This window comes from Petromyzon marinus, assembly GCF_048934315.1.
Source record: "Petromyzon marinus isolate PM22_M1 ecotype Great Lakes invasive population chromosome 75 unlocalized genomic scaffold, UKy_Petmar_22M1.pri1.0 chr75_unloc.3, whole genome shotgun sequence".
NCBI classification, from domain to species: domain Eukaryota; kingdom Metazoa; phylum Chordata; class Hyperoartia; order Petromyzontiformes; family Petromyzontidae; genus Petromyzon; species Petromyzon marinus.
The window spans coordinates 468,984-488,082 of NW_027422615.1; the positions used below are offsets into that span (position 1 = coordinate 468,984).

Genomic DNA, 19,099 nt, shown 5'->3' on the forward strand with positions numbered 1-19,099 from the left:
CTCCATCCATAGCTCCATCCATAACTCCAGCCATAACTCTATCCATAGCTACAGCCACAACTCCATCCATAGCTCCATCCATAGCTCCAGCCACAACTCCATCCATAGCTCCACCTATAGCTCCAGCCACAGCTCCATCCATAGCTCCAGCCATAGCACCATCTATAGCTCTAGCCACAGCTCCATCCACAGCTCCATCCATAGCTCCATCCATAGCTCCAGCCACAACTCCATCCACAACTCCATCCATAGCTCCATCCATAGCTCCAGCCACAGCTCCATCCACAGCTCTAGCCATAGCTCCAGCCATAGCTCCATCCATTACTCCAGCCATAGCTCCAGCCATAGCTCCATCCATAACTCCAGCCATAGCTCCAGCCATAGCTTCAGCCATAACTCCAGCCATAGCTCCATCCACAGCTCCAGGCCCAGCTCCAGCTCCATCCACCGCTCCATCCACAGCCCCAGCCATAGCTTCATCCAGCAGCTCCAGCCACAACTCCAACCATAGCTCCAGCCATAGCTCCATCCACCGCTCCATCCACAGCCCCAGCCATAGCGCCAGCCATAGCTCCAACCATAGTTCCAACCATAGCTCCAACCATAGCTCCAGCCATAGCTCCAGCCATAGCTCCATCCACAGCTCCATCTATAGCTCCATCAATAACTCCATCCACAGCACCAGGCACAGCTCCATCCAGCAGCTCCAGCCATCTAACCCACTCACCATCTAACCCACTCACCATCTAACCCACTCACCATCTAACCCACTCACCATCTGACCCACTCACCATCCGACCCACTCACCATCCCACCCACTCACCATCTAACACACTCACCATCTCACCCACTCACCATCTAACACACTCACCATCTCACCCACTCACCATCTCACCCACTCACCATCTCACACACTCACCATCTCACACACTCACCATCTAACACACTCACCATCTAACACACTCACCATCTAACACACTCACCATCCAACACACTCACCATCTAACACACTCACCATCTCACCCACTCACCATCTAACACACTCACCATCTCACCCACTCACCATCTCACCCACTCACCATCTAACCCACTCACCATCTAACACACTCACCATCTCACCCACTCACCATCTAACACACTCACCATCTCACCCACTCACCATCTAAAACACTCACCATCTAACACACTCACCATCTCACCCACTCACCATCTCACCCACTCACCATCTAACACACTCACCATCTCACCCACTCACCATCTCACCCACTCACCATCTCACCCACTCACCATCTAACACACTCACCATCTCACCCACTCACCATCTAACCCACTCACCATCTAACCCACTCACCATCTCACCCACTCACCATCTCACCCACTCACCATCTAACACACTCACCATCTCACCCACTCACCATCTCACCCACTCACCATCTAACACACTCACCATCTCACCCACTCACCATCTCACCCACTCACCATCTCACCCACTCACCATCTCACCCACTCACCATCTCACCCACTCACCATCTCACCCACTCACCATCTAACACACTCACCATCTAACACACTCACCATCTCACCCACTCACCCTCTAACACACTCACCATCTAACCCACTCACCATCTCACCCACTCACCATCTAACCCACTCACCATCTCACCCACTCACCATCTAACCCACTCACCATCTCACCCACTCACCATCTCACCCACTCACCATCTAACACACTCACCATCTAACACACTCACCATCTCACCCACTCACCCACTCACCCACTCACCATCTAACCCACTCACCATCTAACACACTCACCATCTAACCCACTCACCATCTCACCCACTCACCATCTCACCCACTCACCATCTCACCCACTCACCATCTCACCCACTCACCATCTCACCCACTCACCATCTCACCCACTCACCATCTCACCCACTCACCATCTCACCCACTCACCATCTCACCCACTCACCATCTAACACACTCACCATCTCACCCACCATCTAACCCACTCACCATCTAACACACTCACCATCTCACCCACTCACCATCTAACACACTCACCATCTAACACACTCACCATCTAACACACTCACCATCTAACACACTCACCATCTCACCCACTCACCATCTCACCCACTCACCATCTCACCCACTCACCATCTAACCCACTCACCATCTAACACACTCACCATCTCACACACTCACCATCTAACCCACTCACCATCTAACACACTCACCATCTCACCCACTCACCATCTAACCCACTCACCATCTAACACACTCACCATCTCACCCACTCACCCTCTAACCCACTCACCATCTCACCCACTCACCATCTCACCCACTCACCATCTAACACACTCACCATCTCACCCACTCACCATCTCACCCTCTAACACACTCACCATCTAACCCACTCACCATCTAACACACTCACCATCTCACCCACTCACCATCTAACACACTCACCATCTCACCCACTCACCATCTCACCCACTCACCATCTCACCCACTCACCATCTCACCCACTCACCATCTAACACACTCACCATCTAACACACTCACCATCTCACCCACTCACCCTCTAACCCACTCACCATCTCACCCACTCACCATCTAACACACTCACCATCTCACCCACTCACCATCTAACACACTCACCATCTAACCCACTCACCATCTCACCCACTCACCATCTAACCCACTCACCATCTCACCCACTCACCATCTAACCCACTCACCATCTCACCATCTAACACACTCGCCATCTAACCCACTCACCATCTCACCCACTCACCATCTAACCCACTCACCATCTCACCCACTCACCATCTCACCCACTCACCACCTCACCCACTCACCATCTCACCCACTCACCATCTAACACACTCACCATCTAACACACTCACCATCTCACCCACTCACCCTCTAACCCACTCACCATCTCACCCACTCACCATCTAACACACTCACCATCTCACCCACTCACCATCTAACACACTCACCATCTAACCCACTCACCATCTCACCCACTCACCATCTAACCCACTCACCATCTCACCCACTCACCATCTAACCCACTCACCATCTCACCATCTAACACACTCACCATCTAACCCACTCACCATCTCACCCACTCACCATCTAACCCACTCACCATCTCACCCACTCACCATCTCACCCACTCACCATCTCACCCACTCACCACCTCACCCACTCACCATCTCACCCACTCACCATCTAACACACTCACCATCTCACCCACTCACCATCTAACACACTCACCATCTCACCCACTCACCATCTAACCCATCCAACTCTCTAACCGATGTGCAACGTTTACATTAAATTAGTTGCACAGAATAAAACATTTTTGTTAAATAATAATTTAAAAATAAAACATTTAAATATTTCCCTCAGATCGTTTTAATAGGGGAGGGGGGGGTCGAGCCACTTCACCGCTCGAGTTCCCGCGCGCGCGCGCGGAGGTTTATAAACACGAATATATATAAAAAAAATAATCCTCCCTTGTTGTTCATCTTTTAACAACGTAAACACTTGTTTACCAAACAAAAAAATACACCAACTGGGGGGAGCGTGAAAGAATCTCGATCGATCGACTGAATCGGGAATTTTTTTTGTACGTTTAAAAAAAAATTAAAATAAAAGGAAAATAATTTCGAGTCCGCGGTATCCTTGCGCGGTCACAGCGCGCCCTCCCCTTCCGCCGCCAAACAAAATAGTGCGCGCGCTCCCTCGCTCCCGTTCTCCTCAAGTCTCTTAAAAAATATATTTTAAAAAAATTAAAAACCACATCGCTAGCGAGGCTATGTTCGTGCTTTTAAACCCTCTCACGTTCGTAAAGTTAAAAAAAAAAATCAAATAAAACCACACGCGGTCGCGTACTCCAATATTCACGCCTGAGCCACAGCGATGTTGTTTTTTTTTATAATTATTATTATTAATAGTAACGCGAGCTAGCTCGAAACAACCGCGTGGATAACGACGACGAAATTCGTAAATAACAACGGGGCCCATAATATATATTTAAAATCGCAGCCGGGGCAATATCGTGTTCTGAACCGCCGCCGTCAAGGATAAAACATTTTTTTTCCATTTGGGCAAAAATGTGTACTTCTCCTCGAAGTCGAAACGTTTAACTCTCGATCACGGTTCGTTAACGACAACGAACGAACGAACAAAATCGCCGCGTTGATGGGGCGGCGGGGGGGGAAATAAAAAATAAAATTTATTTTTTTTAAAAATAAAATAAAAAATATAAACGACCATCGACCACCAACGGGCCACATTTCCCACGCGCGTAGTCGCGGCGCGGCGAGACGGCTGCTCCCATTGGCCGCGGCGCCGCCCGCGTGACTCGCGCCAGCCAACGCGGAGGCGCCTTACGGAAGTGCCTCGCCTTATCCGCTCTACCAAATGTACGACGGGGCCCGACCATCTCAACGTCGGAACACAACCTCCCCCCCCCCACTACGCCTGTTCGCGCCGCCTCACGACCGCCGAGAGACTCCCCAATCGAGGGGGGTCCTAGGAGGGGGATGTAGAGTGGTGGGATTAGAGGTCCCCCTCACCGTTTGAAGTGATCGACGATTTTTTCCTCGCGAACATTGTCGGGAAGGTTCCCCACCCACAGATGGCGCGTCTCGCGGAGCATGGCCGCCGGTGGGGACTGCCGTGGTTGGTGGTGGGGGGGGGGAGGAGGAGGGGCTCGTGGTGGTGAGTGGTGGTGGGGGGGAGGGGCTCGTGGGAGAATGGGAGGGGAGGGGCTCGTGGGAGAAGGGGAGGGGCTTGTGGGAGAAGGGGAGGGGCTCGTGGGGGTGGTGGTGGGGGGAGGGGCTCGTGGGAGAATGGGAGGGGAGGGGCTCGTGGGAGAAGGGGAGGGGCTTGTGGGAGAAGGGGAGGGGCTCGTGGTGGTGGTGGGGGGAGGGGCTCGTGGGAGAATGGGAGGGGAGGGGCTCGTGGGAGAAGGGGAGGGGCTTGTGGGAGAAGGGGAGGGGCTTGTGGTGGTGGTGGTGGGAGGAGGGGCTCGTGGTGGTGAGTGGTGGTGGGGGGGAGGGGCTCGTGGGAGAATGGGAGGGGAGGGGCTCGTGGGAGAAGGGGAGGGGCTTGTGGGAGAAGGGGAGGGGAGGGGCTCGTGGGAGAAGGGGAGGGGCTTGTGGGAGAAGGGGAGGGGCTCGTGGTGGTGGGGGTGGGGGGAGGGGCTCGTGGTGGTGAGTGGTGGTGGGGGGGAGGGGCTCGTGGGAGAATGGGAGGGGAGGGGCTCGTGGGAGAAGGGGAGGGGCTTGTGGGAGAAGGGGAGGGGCTTGTGGGAGAAGGGGAGGGGCTTGTGGTGGTGGTGGTGGGAGGAGGGGCTCGTGGTGGTGAGTGGTGGTGGGGGGGAGGGGCTCGTGGGAGAATGGGAGGGGAGGGGCTCGTGGGAGAAGGGGAGGGGCTTGTGGGAGAAGGGGAGGGGAGGGGCTCGTGGGAGAAGGGGAGGGGCTCGTGGGAGAAGGGGAGGGGCTTGTGGGAGAAGGGGAGGGGGAGAAGGGGAGGGGCTCGTGGTGGTGGTGGTGGGGGGAGGGGCTCGTGGGAGAATGGGAGGGGAGGGGCTCGTGGGAGAAGGGGAGGGGCTTGTGGGAGAAGGGGAGGGGCTTGTGGTAGAAGGGGAGGGGTAGAAGGGGAGGGTCTCGTGGTGGTGGTGGTGGGGGGAGGGGCTCGTGGTGGTGGTGGGGGGAGGGGCTCGTGGTGGTGGGGGGAGGGGAGGGGCTCGTGGGAGAATGGGAGGGGAGGGGCTCGTGGGAGAAGGGGAGGGGCTGGTGGTGGTGGTGGGGGGAGGGGCTCGTGGGAGAATGGGAGGGGAGGGGCTGATGGTGGGGGGGGGGCTCGTGGTGGTGGTTGAGGGGAGGGGCTCGTGGGAGAATGGGAGGGGGGGAGAAGGGGAGGGGCTCGTGGTTGTGGGGGGGGCTCGTGGTGATGGTGAAGGGGGAGGGGCTCGTGAGAGAATGGGAGGGGAGGGGCTCGTGGTGGTGGAGGGGAGGGGCTCGTGGGAGAAGGGGAGGGGCTTGTGGGAGAAGGGGAGGGGCTTGTGGGAAGGGGGAGCTGGGAGGAGAGAGGGGGAGGGGTGGTAGGGGGATCAGGGGCCCTGACGAGATGTTAACTACCTCGCCTGGTACGCAGGAGGTCGTGGGTTCTATCACGACCCTGACGAGATGTTAACTACCTCGCCTGGTACGCAGGAGGTCGTGGGTTCTGTCACGACCTTGACGAGATGTTAACTACCTCGCCTGGTACACAGGAGGTCGTGGGTTCTATCACGACCCTGATGAGATGTTAACTACCTCGCCTGGTACACAGGAGGTCGTGGGTTCTGTCACGACCTTGACGAGATGTTAACTACCTCGCCTGGTACACAGGAGGTCGTGGGTTCTATCACGACCTTGACGAGATGTTAACTACCTCGCCTGGTACACAGGAGGTCGTGGGTTCTATCACGACCCTGATGAGATGTTGACTACCTCGCCTGGTACGCAGGAGGTCGTGGGTTCTATCCGTGACCCTGATGATATGTTGACTACCTCGCCTGGTACACAGGAGGTCGTGGGTTCTATCACGACCCTGATGAGATGTTAACTCCCTCGCCTGGTACGCAGGAGGTCGTGGGTTCTATCACGACCCTGACGAGATGTTAACTACCTCGCCTGGTACGCAGGAGGTCGTGGGTTCTATCACGACCCTGATGAGATGTTAACTACCTCGCCTGGTACACAGGAGGTCGTGGGTTCTATCACGACCTTGACGAGATGTTAACTACCTCGCCTGGTACGCAGGAGGTCGTGGGTTCTATCACGACCTTGACGAGATGTTAACTACCTCGCCTGGTATACAGGAGGTCGTGGGTTCTATCACGACTCTGACGAGATGTTGACTACCTCGCCTGGTACACAGGAGGTCGTGGGTTCTATCACGACTCTGACGAGATGTTGACTACCTCGCCTGGTACACAGGAGGTCGTGGGTTCTATCACGACTCTGACGAGATGTTAGCTACCTCGCCTGGTATACAGGAGGTCGTGGGTTCCATCACGACCCTGATGAGATGTTAACTACCTCGCCTGGTACGCAGGAGGTCGTGGGTTCTATCACGACCCTGACGAGATGTTAACTACCTCGCTTGGTACACAGGAGGTCGTGGGTTCTATCACGACCCTGATGAGATGTTGACTACCTCGCCTGGTACGCAGGAGGTCGTGGGTTCTATCCGTGACCCTGATGAGATGTTGACTACCTCGCCTGGTACGCAGGAGGTCGTGGGTTCTATCCGTGACCCTGATGAGATGTTGACTACCTCGCCTGGTACGCAGGCGAGGTAGTTAACACGTGGTCGCGTGAATTTCTCACTGGCGATGGAGGCGAGGGGAGGCCTTCATCCAGCAGTGGAGAGATCCCTCCAATTGAAACGCGTGGGTCGGCGTGGTGACGTCACCACGTACTTAACCAGCCAGCGCCAAGACGTTTATTTTATGTGCACGTCACGTCGGCATGTCACTGACGTCATCACGCACGTTGTCAACGCCATGCGTGCTACCGGAACGTTTTGACGTCGGCAACATGAGTGGCGTCATTACGTTCGCTGACGGTACCAATGCGTGCGACGCGAACGAGGCGTCCTCATGCGATGTGACGTCATCACGTACGCCGACGGCGCTGTGCGTACGCCGACGTCAGCGAGTCAGGGGCGTCATCACGTACGCTGAGGGCACCCTTGCGCGTGATCCGAGCGCGTTGACGTCGGCGCATCGATGACGCCATCACGTACGCCGGCGGCGCCCGCGCGTGCTGTCGAGGCGCGGTGTCATCATGCGGGGTGACGTCATCACGCACGGTCACGGGCTAGCGTGCTTACGTCGCCGGCCGGCGTGTTGTGATGTCGCCGCGGTACTCCGCCGGCATCGGCAGGGTGTGAGCGTGATGACGTCACCGCGCATGCAACGTGGCGACGTCATCGGCTCCGTCCTCACGTAAACTAACTTCAACGTGGTGACTTTACCGAAAGAACCAAGAATATGAATAACTGCAGTCACGAAAGCCTTAAATCAAAATTTATTATTTAGAAATCACCGACGTCTGAGTGTCAATGTCATTTTAAAGCGTCGCTGCTGTTATAATGATTTTTTTAGTTTTTAAACCGGTCTCCCCTATCTCTGAACTGCCTTCCAAACTTTAATTCTTCTTCCAAACTTAATTCTGCTCTTAAAAATAACACCGTCTGCGAGCTACTGCGATTCGTCCAAGGCTCGCCGCTCTTCATCCTTTCACGGAAAAATACTTGTGCAAACCCATTCATTCTGCTTTTATTCTTTCTGGGTGGTATTTGAGCTTCGTCCTGGCCCAAACGAGAAGAAATCGTATTAAACGGTGTTGGTGTTCTATGTGTCAACATCAGAGGGGCTCGTCTTCTTGGGTTCCATCGGGTAAAGTCACCGCGTAGAATGAGGATAAAGTAATAAAATAATTAAATTAAATAACACAATCAAATCCTCGCGACGTTTCGGCCGCAACACAAGCGGCCTTCTTCAGGCGAAAGAACAGAACTGTCGGGACGACAGAGCTTCATTGAAGGTTGTAGTTGTCAATCGCTGATGGATTCTGGCTTAGCAATCATTGGAAAGATTTGATCAACCATTTCAGGTCTTAATTGATTGTTCACGCACGCTTACGGTGGCTTTCAGACAGCATACATTAATTTTTCGTCTCCCCCCTCCTCTTTTCAGAACGTAGATGGACTCGTCCTTCTAAATAAACTGCCAAATCGCTGCGCGTGGCGCTGACGGGTTTTTTAATAAATAAATAAACTCACCGTTTAAAAATAAATAAATTTATGCAAACCGACGCACCTGATGACGACCGTTTGTGTTATGGTCGAAACGTCGTGAGAATTTTTATTGTTTTATATATATTTTATTGTTTCCCTTCAACGTGACTTTACCGAAAGCTTTAAATCGAAATCAGAGGGCTTGTGATTAAATGAAGTCAACTAAAACTACAAGTGGCAAATCTTGACCCGGACAATTTTTTTTTTGCCCAACAGAAACATTTCACACTCCTGCCGTCAATGACTTGCAGATCGCGATTGATAACTACAACCTTTTTCGGCTTGACCGAGGATCTAAAGGAGGTGGAATTGCCATCAATGTTCGTAAGACTATTGCATGTTCACCAGCTCACTCCTTGTTTTTTTTTTAAAAAAAATGTTGCTTTGAAGGTCTGGCTCTCAAAATAATACTCTCCCAAATAATCAACAGATATTGGTAGTGTGGCTGCTATAGACCGCCGAGTGGGAAGGATGTTGAAGCTGCATCTGCATGAGAGAGCTTCATGGGGGCCTCCCTAAAGGTGAAATAGTTTTAGTGGGTGATCTAAATTGGAATTGGCTAAACCCGCCGGCTATGGCCACACATTTTGCAGATTAATTTGATCCGTTTCAATTAATAAATGTCCCCACAAGACCCAACCTAAAAAAAAAATCTGGAGAGTCATCTCTGCTTGACGTCCTATTGACAAATGCTCCTCAAAATTTCACACTGACCGGTGTTCTGGGTAATAACCTTAGTGATCACTCCTTCATTTTTGGGGTGAGATCATCAGCCAGACCCAAAGCCCCCCCCCCCCCCCCCTCTAAATTGGTTGAGACGCACTCTATGAGACACTTCAGCACTCAGGCATTTACTAATTATGTGCTTCACTCGGATATTGACAAGGTCTGTGATATCCCCAACCTGGCTACGGCTTGGGAGACCTTCAGGTACACGTTTCTCCAAATTCTTAACAAACATGCTCCGTTGGTTAGATTTAAAACTAAAGGCAACCGCCCACCATGGTTTGATCCTTTGATTACAAAGCTCATGAAAACTAGGGACGAGGCTTGGGCATGTGCTCAGAAAAGTAATTTGGTCAATGACTGGCTAAAATACAGGATTTTAAGGAATAGATGCGTCAAAAAAAATATGGCATGCAAAAAAATGCCTACTTTTCCTCCACTCTCCTGGAATCACGTGGAAATGCCAGGATTTTCTGGAAAACAATCAAATGTTTCGAAAAGGCATCCAAAACAGACAATCTGCCCGTTGAGCTTAACCGAAATGGGGAATCTTCTTTGGTTCTTTCGGTAAAGTCACGTAGAATGAGAATAAAATAATAAATTGATAAAATAAAATAACACAATAATATTCTCACGACGTTTCGGCCACAACACAAGCGGCCTTCATCAGGTGAAGGGGGCGAGACTGTCTGGTAGGACAGCGCTGGAGTGAGAGAGCCACGTTCAGATCACGGCTTTTAAGCTGTGTGAGAGGAACAAAGAGCCTTGACACAGGAATTAGCATAAAATTTAGCATTGAAATGAGGGTAAGAATCCACCCATTTTTTCGCCATATAGCATTGTGATATATAACGACTTATGGTTGGTAGCTTAGCTGATTGGAGAATATAGAGTTTATTGATAACATGAAGGTAATTTATATTTTAGTTTTTATTGGTTCACTATATAGTACTGTGAATAGCTCAGATGTGTAGTCATTTCTGTGACCAGTCACTAGCAAATCACCCAGTTATTTCAATGCTAAATTCGCCTAGTTATTTCAATGCTAAATTCTCCTGTTTGATTTGTACTAAGTGCCTCGGTGAATGTGTATGCTCTGACTTCAACGTAGCTATTTCTGTAGCAGTTACAAGCGAATCACTCAGCCATTTCAATGCTAAATTCTATGCTAATCCCATTGTCAAGGGGTGCCTCTGCGGATGTGTATGCCTTAACTTAGCTATTTCAATGCTAAATTCTATGCTAATTCCTTTTAACAATGGGTGCCTCTGCGGATGTGTATGCTTTAACTTTTAACATAGCTATTTCTGTGACCAGTCACAAGCTAATCATTCAGCCATTTCAATGCTAAATTTTATGCTAATTCCTGTGTCAAGGCTCTTTGTTCCTCTCACACAGCTTAAAAGCCGTGATCTGAACGTGGCTCTCTCACTCCAGCGCTGTCCTACCAGACAGTCTCGCCCCCTTCACCTGATGAAGGCCGCTTGTGTTGTGGCCGAAACGTCGTGAGAATATTATTGTGTTATTTTATTTTATCAATTTATTATTTTATTCTCATTCTACGTGACTTTACCGAAAGAACCAAAGAAGATGAATCATTGCAGTCACGAAAGCTTTAAATCGAAACGAAATGGGGAATATTTTTCAGATCCCAAAAAAATTGTTGACAATTTTAACCTTCATTTTTCTGAAGCTGGTAATCTTTTTGATAATGTATTGGGAGTCTCCCCTGCTCATGCAAATTCCTACACCCCTGTCCAAACATTAAACGAATTTAGTTTCCAGCTAATCCACTAAAGTAATGTTCTGAAACAACTGTCCTACCTCAAAGGGTCCTCCTCTACCGGAGCAAATAGTATTGCCGTCTTTAGTCTACTAACTGTTGGTCACCTAACATACAAACCTATAGCCCTTATTTTCAACCTGTCCATCAAAGAAGCATCAGTTCCTCTAGAATGGAAACATTCCTATGTCCGTCCACTTCACAAAGGGGGCCGTAAAGATGATCCAAATAACTACCGACCTATCTCAATTTTGTCCCCGTTGATGAAAATTTTTGAAAGATTATTGACCTACCAAATTAGCAGTTTCCTGTCCACCAACAATCTACTGCATCTAAAACAATCTGGGTTTCCGAAAAAAATACAGCACCACATCTGCTGCATTAGACTCTCTGAATCACATTTACAGTAGCCTTGATAATAAGCAGTACTGTGCCTGTCTTTTTCTAGACCTGTCCAAAGCTTTTGATACAGTAGACCACAACACCCTGCTTAGTAAACTAAGTTGCCTCGGTTTTTCCGAAAACGCAGTAAAATGGTTACAAAATTACCTCTTTTCTCGCACCCAAACTGTATTCACAGATGGTTGGAGGTCAAACAGTGTTAAGATAACAAAAGGGGTTCCACAGGGTTCCATCCTCGGCCCCCTCTTGTTTGCTCTTTATGTCAATGACTTGGGCACTGACCTGGATCATTCCAGGATAAATCTTTTTGCAGATCACACGATACTGATTACTGCTGGCCGCTCTCCGGATTACGTGATTGCTAAGCTCCAGGGTGATTTCAACAAACTACAACATCCGCTAGTTTCTCTTAAACTAGTCCTGAATACCTCCAAAACCAAGGTGCTATGCTTCTCACCGGGACCAAAGCAGGAAGTTATTTTTTTTCCCAATTACATTCCTTGAATAATTATCAAATAGAGAAAGTCAAGATCTATAAGTATCTTGGGGTCATCCTGGATTCAAAACTGAATTTTGAAGATCACATTGATTATATTGGTAAAAAGACAAAAATAAAAATTGGTTTTCTGTATCGACACAAGCACCGCTTCCCCCAAATGTTCCGTTTGGAATTGATAAAAGCTACCATACTGCCTCTACTTGACTACTGTGACATCGTGTATAAATCAGCCCCAAGTACTGTACTGAAGAAGCTTTATCCCATCTATCACTCGGCCTTAAGATTTACATTGAACTGCCCGTATAGGACTCACCACTGTGATCTCTACATTGGGTCAAACTTAACATCTCTTAATGTTCGACGGCTTGTGCACCAGATCTTATTTATTCACGATGTACTTACTAAAAAATCCGCAGACTACCTGCTGCTGGATCTCCTCTCTGTTTCAAAGAACAAATTTGACCTCAGGTCTTCGCTCATTTACCAGCTTCACATTCCCTATTGCCGTACAAAAACCGGAGGAAGGGCCTTTGCTATTGATGCCCCCAGGATCTGGAATGCTATTGCCAATAAACTGCAACTTGAATCACTACCTATGAGATCTTCACTCAAAACTGCTCTAGAGGAGTTGTACACCCCTAGCTGCCACTGCTATTCAGTGGCCTAAAATATGGCTCTACATTTTGGTGTTATAATTTATTTATGTAGTTTATTGTTAAAAAAAATTCGGTCACAGTCCCTATGATCACTGTTACATTGCATTTATGGCTTTTATTTTGGTGATTATCGAAAAGTTTTTTTTTGTTTTGGCCATGTTTTTGTTTATTGTAGTACGGAGTTAGACTGATGGCCTTAATCTTAGTTGTCTTGTGGTTGTTGTAGTACGGAGTTAGACTGATGGCCTTAATCTTAGTTGTCTTGTGGTTGTTGTTGTTATTAGATTTGGATCCCACTGGGATTTTTGCACGCAGCGTTGGTGCACGGTGCTACTTCAGGAATATTTTGATGTGTTTTTTTCCTGGATTTTCTGTTTGCACAGTCAACACAAAGTCACTTTAAGATGTTTTTCTTGTTCATGTTTTTTTGTTTGTTGAGGTTGCACCCGATTCAAGAGCCGAATGGCTCACAGGGCTATGGAAATGAACCATGGTAGTGGGAGTTGTGCCTTTGTAGTGAGGGTTCTGTCTTTGTAGCGAGGGTTCTGTCTTTGTAGTGAGGGTTCTGTCTTTTTAGTAAGGGTTCTACCTTTATAGTGAGGGTTCTGTCTTTGTAGTGAGGGTTATGTCTCTGTAGTGAGGGTTCTGTCTTTGTAGTGAGGGTTCTGTCTTTGTAGTGAGGGTTCTGCCTCTGTAGTGAGGGTTCTGTCTTTGTAGTGAGGGTTCTGTCTTTGTAGTGAGGGTTCTGTCTCTGTAGTGAGGGATCTGTCTTTGTAGTGAGGGTTCTGTCTTTGTAGTGAGGGTTCTGTAGTGAGGGTTCTGTCTTTGTAGTGAGGGTTCTGTCTTTGTAGTGAGGGTTCTGTCTTTGTAGTGAGGGTTCTGTCTTTGTAGTGAGGGTTCTGTCTTTGTAGTGAGGGTTCTGTAGTGGGGGTTCTGTCTTTGTAGTGAGGGTTCTGTCTTTGTAGTGAGGGTTCTGTCTTTGTAGTGAGGGTTCTGTCTTTGTAGTGAGGGTTCTGTCTTTGTAGTGAGGGTTCTGTCTTTGTAGTGAGGGTTCTGTCTTTGTAGTGAGGGTTCTGTCTTTGTAGTGAGGGTTCTGTCTTTGTAGTGAGGGTTCTGTAGTGAGGGTTCTGTCTTTGTAGTGAGGGTTCTGTAGTGAGGGTTCTGTCTTTGTAGTGAGGGTTCTGTCTTTGTAGTGAGGGTTCTGTCTTTGTAGTGAGGGTTCTGTAGTGAGGGTTCTGTCTTTGTGGTGAGGGTTCTGTAGTGAGGGTTCTGTCTTTGTAGTGAGGGTTCTGTCTTTGCAGTGAGGGTTCTGTCTTTGTAGTGAGGGTTCTGTCTTTGTAGTGAGGGTTCTGTCTTTGTAGTGAGGGTTCTGTCTTTGTAGTGAGGGTTCTGTATCTGTAGTGAGGGTTCTGTCTTTGTAGTGAGGGTTCTGTCTTTGTAGTGAGGGTTCTGTAGTGAGGGTTCTGTCTTTGTAGTGAGGGTTCTGTAGTGAGGGTTCTGCCTTTGTAGTGAGGGTTCTGTCTTTGTAATGAGGGTTCTGTCTTTGTAATGAGGGTTCTGTCTTTGTAGTGAGGGTTCTGTCTTTGTAGTGAGGGTTCTGTCTTTGTAGTGAGGGTTCTACCTCTGTAGTGAGGGTTCTGTCTTTGTAGTGAGGGTTCTGTCTTTGTAGTGAGGGTTCTGTCTTTGTAGTGAGGGTTCTGTCTTTGTAGTGAGGGTTCTGTCTTTGTAGTGAGGGTTCTGTCTTTGTAGTGAGGGTTCTACCTCTGTAGTGAGGGTTCTGTCTTTGTAGTGAGGGTTCTGTCTTTGTAGTGAGGGTTCTGTCTTTGTAGTGAGGGTTCTGTCTTTGTAGTGAGGGTTCTGTCTTTGTAGTGAGGGTTCTGTCTTTGTAGTGAGGGTTCTGTAGTGAGGGTTCTGTCTTTGTAGTGAGGGTTCTGTCTTTGTAGTTAGGGTTCTGCCTCTGTAGTGAGGGTTCTGTCTTTGTAGTGAGGGTTCTGTCTTTGTAGTGAGGGTTCTGTCTTTGTAGTGAGGGTTCTGTCTTTGTAGTGAGGGTTCTGTCTTTGTAGTGAGGGTTCTGCCTTTGTAGTGAGGGTTCTGTCTTTGTAGTGAGGGTTCTGTCTTTGTAGTGAGGGTTCTGTAGTGAGGGTTCTGTCTTTGTAGTGAGGGTTATGTCTTTGTAGTGAGGGTTCTGTCTTTGTAGTGAGGGTTCTGTCTTTGTAGTGAGGGTTCTGTCTTTGTAGTGAGGGTTCTGTCTTTGTGGTGAGGGTTCTGTAGTGAGGGTTCTGTCTTTGTAGTGAGGGTTCTGTCTTTGTAGTGAGGGTTCTGTCTCTGTAGTGAGGGTTCTGTCTTTGTAGTGAGGGTTCTGTGTTTGTAGTGAGGGTTCTGTCTTTGTAGTGAGGGTTCTGTCTTTGTAGTGAGGGTTCTGTCTTTGTAGCGAGGGTTCTGTCTTTGTAGTGAGGGTTCTGTCTTTGTAGTGAGGGTTCTGTCTTTGTAGTGAGGGTTCTGTAGTGAGGGTTCTGTCTTTGTAGTGAGGGTTCTGTCTTTGTTGTGAGGGTTCTGTCTCTGTAGTGAGGGTTCTGTCTTTGTGGTGAGGGTTCTGTCTTTGTAGTGAGGGTTCTGTCTTTGTAGTGGGGGTTGTGGTTTTGTAGTGAGGGTTCTGTCTTTGTAGTGAGGGTTCTGTAGTGAGGGTTCTGTCTTTGTAGTGAGGGTTCTGTCTTTGTAGTGAGGGTTCTGTCTTTCTAGTGAGGGTTCTGTCTTTGTAGTGAGGGTTCTGTCTTTGTAGTGAGGGTTCTGTAGTGAGGGTTCTGTCTTTGTAGTGAGGGTTCTGTCTTTGTAGTGAGGGTTCTGTCTTTGTAGTGAGGGTTCTGTAGTGAGGGTTCTGTCTTTGTAGTGAGGGTTCTGTCTTTCTAGTGAGGGTTCTGTAGTGAGGGTTCTGTCTTTGAAGTGAGGGTTCTGTCTTTGTAGTGAGGGTTCTGTCTTTGTGGTGAGGGTTCTGTAGTGAGGGTTCTGTCTTTGTAGTGAGGGTTCTGTAGTGAGGGTTCTGTCTTTGTAGTGAGGGTTCTGTCTTTGTTGTGAGGGTTCTGTCTCTGTAGTGAGGGTTCTGTCTTTGTGGTGAGGGTTCTGTCTTTGTAGTGAGGGTTCTGTCTTTGTAGTGGGGGTTGTGGTTTTGTAGTGAGGGTTCTGTCTTTGTAGTGAGGGTTCTGTCTTTGTAGTGAGGGTTCTGTCTTTGTAGTGAGGGTTCTGTCTTTGTAGTGAGGGTTCTGTCTTTGTAGTGAGGGTTCTGTCTTTGTAGTTAGGGTTCTGTCTTTGTAGTGAGGGTTCTGTCTTTGTAGTGAGGGTTCTGTCTTTGTAGTGAGGGTTCTGTAGTGAGGGTTCTGTCTTTGTAGTGAGGGTTCTGTCTTTGTAGTGAGGGTTCTGTAGTGAGGGTTCTGTCTTTGTAGTGAGGGTTCTGTCTTTGTAGTGAGGGTTCTGTCTTTGTAGTGAGGGTTCTGTCTTTGTAGTGAGGGTTCTGTCTTTGTAGTGAGGGTTCTGTCTTTGTAGTGAGGGTTCTGTCTTTGTAGTGAGGGTTCTGTCTTTGTAGTGAGGGTTCTGTCTTTGTAGTGAGGGTTCTGTCTTTGTGGTGAGGGTTCTGTAGTGAGGGTTCTGACTTTGTAGTGAGGGTTCTGTCTTTGTAGCGAGGGTTCTGTCTTTGTAGTGAGGGTTCTGTCTTTGTAGTGAGGGTTCTGTCTTTGTAGTGAGGGTTCTGTCTTTGTGGTGAGGGTTCTGTCTCTGTAGTGAGGGTTCTGTAGTGAGGGTTCTGTCTTTGTAGTGAGGGTTCTGTCTTTGTAGTGAGGGTTCTGTCTTTGTAGTGAGGGTTCTGTCTTTGTAGTGAGGGTTCTGTCTTTGTAGTGAGGGTTCTGTCTTTGTAGTGAGGGTTCTGTCTTTGTAGTGAGGGTTCTGTCTTTGTAGTGAGGGTTCTACCTTTGTAGTGAGGGTTCTGTCTTTGTAGTGAGGGTTCTGTCTTTGTAGTGAGGGTTCTGTCTTTGTAGTGAGGGTTCTGTCTTTCTAGTGAGGGTTCTGTCTTTGTAGCGAGGGTTCTGTAGTGAGGGTTCTGTCTTTGTAGTGAGGGTTCTGTCTTTGTAGTGAGGGTTCTGTCTTTGTAGTGAGGGTTCTGTCTTTGTAGTGAGGGTTCTGTCTTTGTAGTGAGGGTTCTGCCTTTGTAGTGAGGGTTCTGTCTTTGTAGTGAGGGTTCTGTCTTTGTAGTGAGGGTTCTGTCTTTGTAGTGAGGGTTCTGTCTTTGTAGTAAGGGTTCTACCTCTGTAGTGAGGGTTCTGTCTTTGTAGTGAGGGTTCTACCTTTGTAGTGAGGGTTCTACCTTTGTAGTGAGGGTTCTGTCTTTGTAGTGAGGGTTCTGTCTTTGTAGTGAGGGTTCTGTCTTTGTAGTGAGGGTTCTGTCTTTGTAGTGAGGGTTCTGTCTTTGTAGTGAGGGTTCTGTCTATGCAGTGAGGGTTCTGTCTTTGTAGTGAGGGTTCTGCCTTTGTAGTGAGGGTTCTGTCTTTGTAGTGAGGGTTCTGTCTTTGTAGTGAGGGTTCTGCCTTTGTAGTGAGGGTTCTGTCTTTGTAATGAGGGTTCTGTCTTTGTAGTGAGGGTTCTGTCTTTGTAGTGAGGGTTCTGTCTTTGTAGTGAGGGTTCTGTCTTTGTAGTGAGGGTTCTGTCTTTGTAGTGAGGGTTCTGTCTTTGTAGTGAGGGTTCTGTCTTTGTAGTGAGGGTTCTGTCCTTGTAGTGAGGGTTCTGTCTTTGTAGTGAGGGTTCTGTAGTGAGGGTTCTGTAGTGAGGGTTCTGTAGTGAGGGTTCTGTCTTTGTAGTGAGGGTTCTGTCTTTGTAGTGAGGGTTGTAAGTTGATGCCGAGGAGGGGGGAGTGACGTCACCTGCTCATGATTATTAATGAGGGCGGATGGTGCGTCCATGTGGAGTGACGTCATCTGCTCATGATTATTAATGAGGGCGGATGGTGCGTCCATGTGGAGTGACGTCACCTGCTCATGATTATTAATGAGGGCGGATGGTGAGTCCATGTGGAGTGACGTCACCTGCTCATGATTATTAATGAAGGGGGATGGTGCGTCCATGTGGAGTGACGTCACCTGCTCACAATTATTAATGAGGGGGGATGGTCGACGTGGTGTGACGTCACGTGCGTTGCACACAGACACTGTTACACTCATTATAGTTGTGGCAGTCCAGAGTGATCGCTTTTGGGGGGGCTGGGTGTTTCTTTGATTGGGGGAGGTAATAAGGGGCCGTCCATAAATGACGTCACGCACCTAGGGTGGTGGCGGGGGGGGGAGGTCAGAGGTCAGACATTTGTGACGAAAGGGGGGGGGGGGGATTGGGTAGGTGGTGGTTGAGAAATGTGACGTCACGTCAAAATGCGCAACTTTAAATGAATATAGAATTGTAACGACGACGTTAATTTGTGTTGTTGAGTACAATGACGATAGTTTAAAGCGATTTGGGGCGCGTTTTTTTTTTCAAAATGGAATTATTATTTTGGGGGGGGAGGGGGCAGAGCTTTGTGACGTCATATTTGAGGGGTGGGGGCGGGGGTGTCTGAGTTTTTGTGACGTTGTGTGACGATGGGGGGTGGGGCGGGGCTACTCCAGTGACCCTGGGGCTGCCGCTGTGGTGGTGGTGGTGGTGGTAGTCCACTTAACCACAGTGACCCAGGTACTGTGGTGGTGGTGGTGGTCCACTTTACCACAGTGACCCAGGGACTACCGTGGTGGTGGTGGTGGTCCACTTTACTACAGTGACCTGGGTGTTGACGTGGTGGTCCACTTTACCACAGTGACCCAGGTACTACTGTGGTGGTGGTCCACTTTACCACAGTGACCCAGGTACTGTGGTGGTGGTGGTCCACTTTACTACAGTGACCCAGGTACTGTGGTGGTGGTCCACTTTACTACAGTGACCCGGGTGTTGACGTGGTGGTGGTCCACTTTACCACAGTGACCCCGGGTGGTACTGTGGTGGTGGTGATCCACTTTACCACAGTGACCTGGGTGTTGACGTGGTGGTCCACTTTACCACAGTGACCCAGGTACTACTGTGGTGGTGGTCCACTTTACCACAGTGACCCAGGTACTACTGTGGTGGTGGTCCACTTTACCACAGTGACCC

General features: G+C 49.0%; 2 protein-coding genes across 2 annotated transcripts in view; one reads left to right on the forward strand and one right to left on the reverse strand.

The window, feature by feature from the left end:
- LOC142908169 (msx2-interacting protein-like) overlaps window positions 1-4,726 on the reverse strand; it is a 102,068-nt gene extending 97,342 nt beyond the window's left edge. Inside the window, exon 1 of the mRNA XM_076058470.1 lies at window positions 4,599-4,726. Coding sequence (XP_075914585.1) covers window positions 4,599-4,681 — 83 coding nt within the window. The 5' untranslated portion in view covers window positions 4,682-4,726. The remainder of the gene's footprint in view (window positions 1-4,598) is intronic.
- A 3,203-nt stretch (window positions 4,727-7,929) lies between these two features.
- LOC116958292 (uncharacterized) overlaps window positions 7,930-19,099 on the forward strand; it is a 39,231-nt gene continuing 28,061 nt past the window's right edge. Inside the window, exon 1 of the mRNA XM_076058471.1 lies at window positions 7,930-7,962. Within this exon, the coding sequence (XP_075914586.1) occupies window positions 7,930-7,962 (33 nt within the window). The remainder of the gene's footprint in view (window positions 7,963-19,099) is intronic.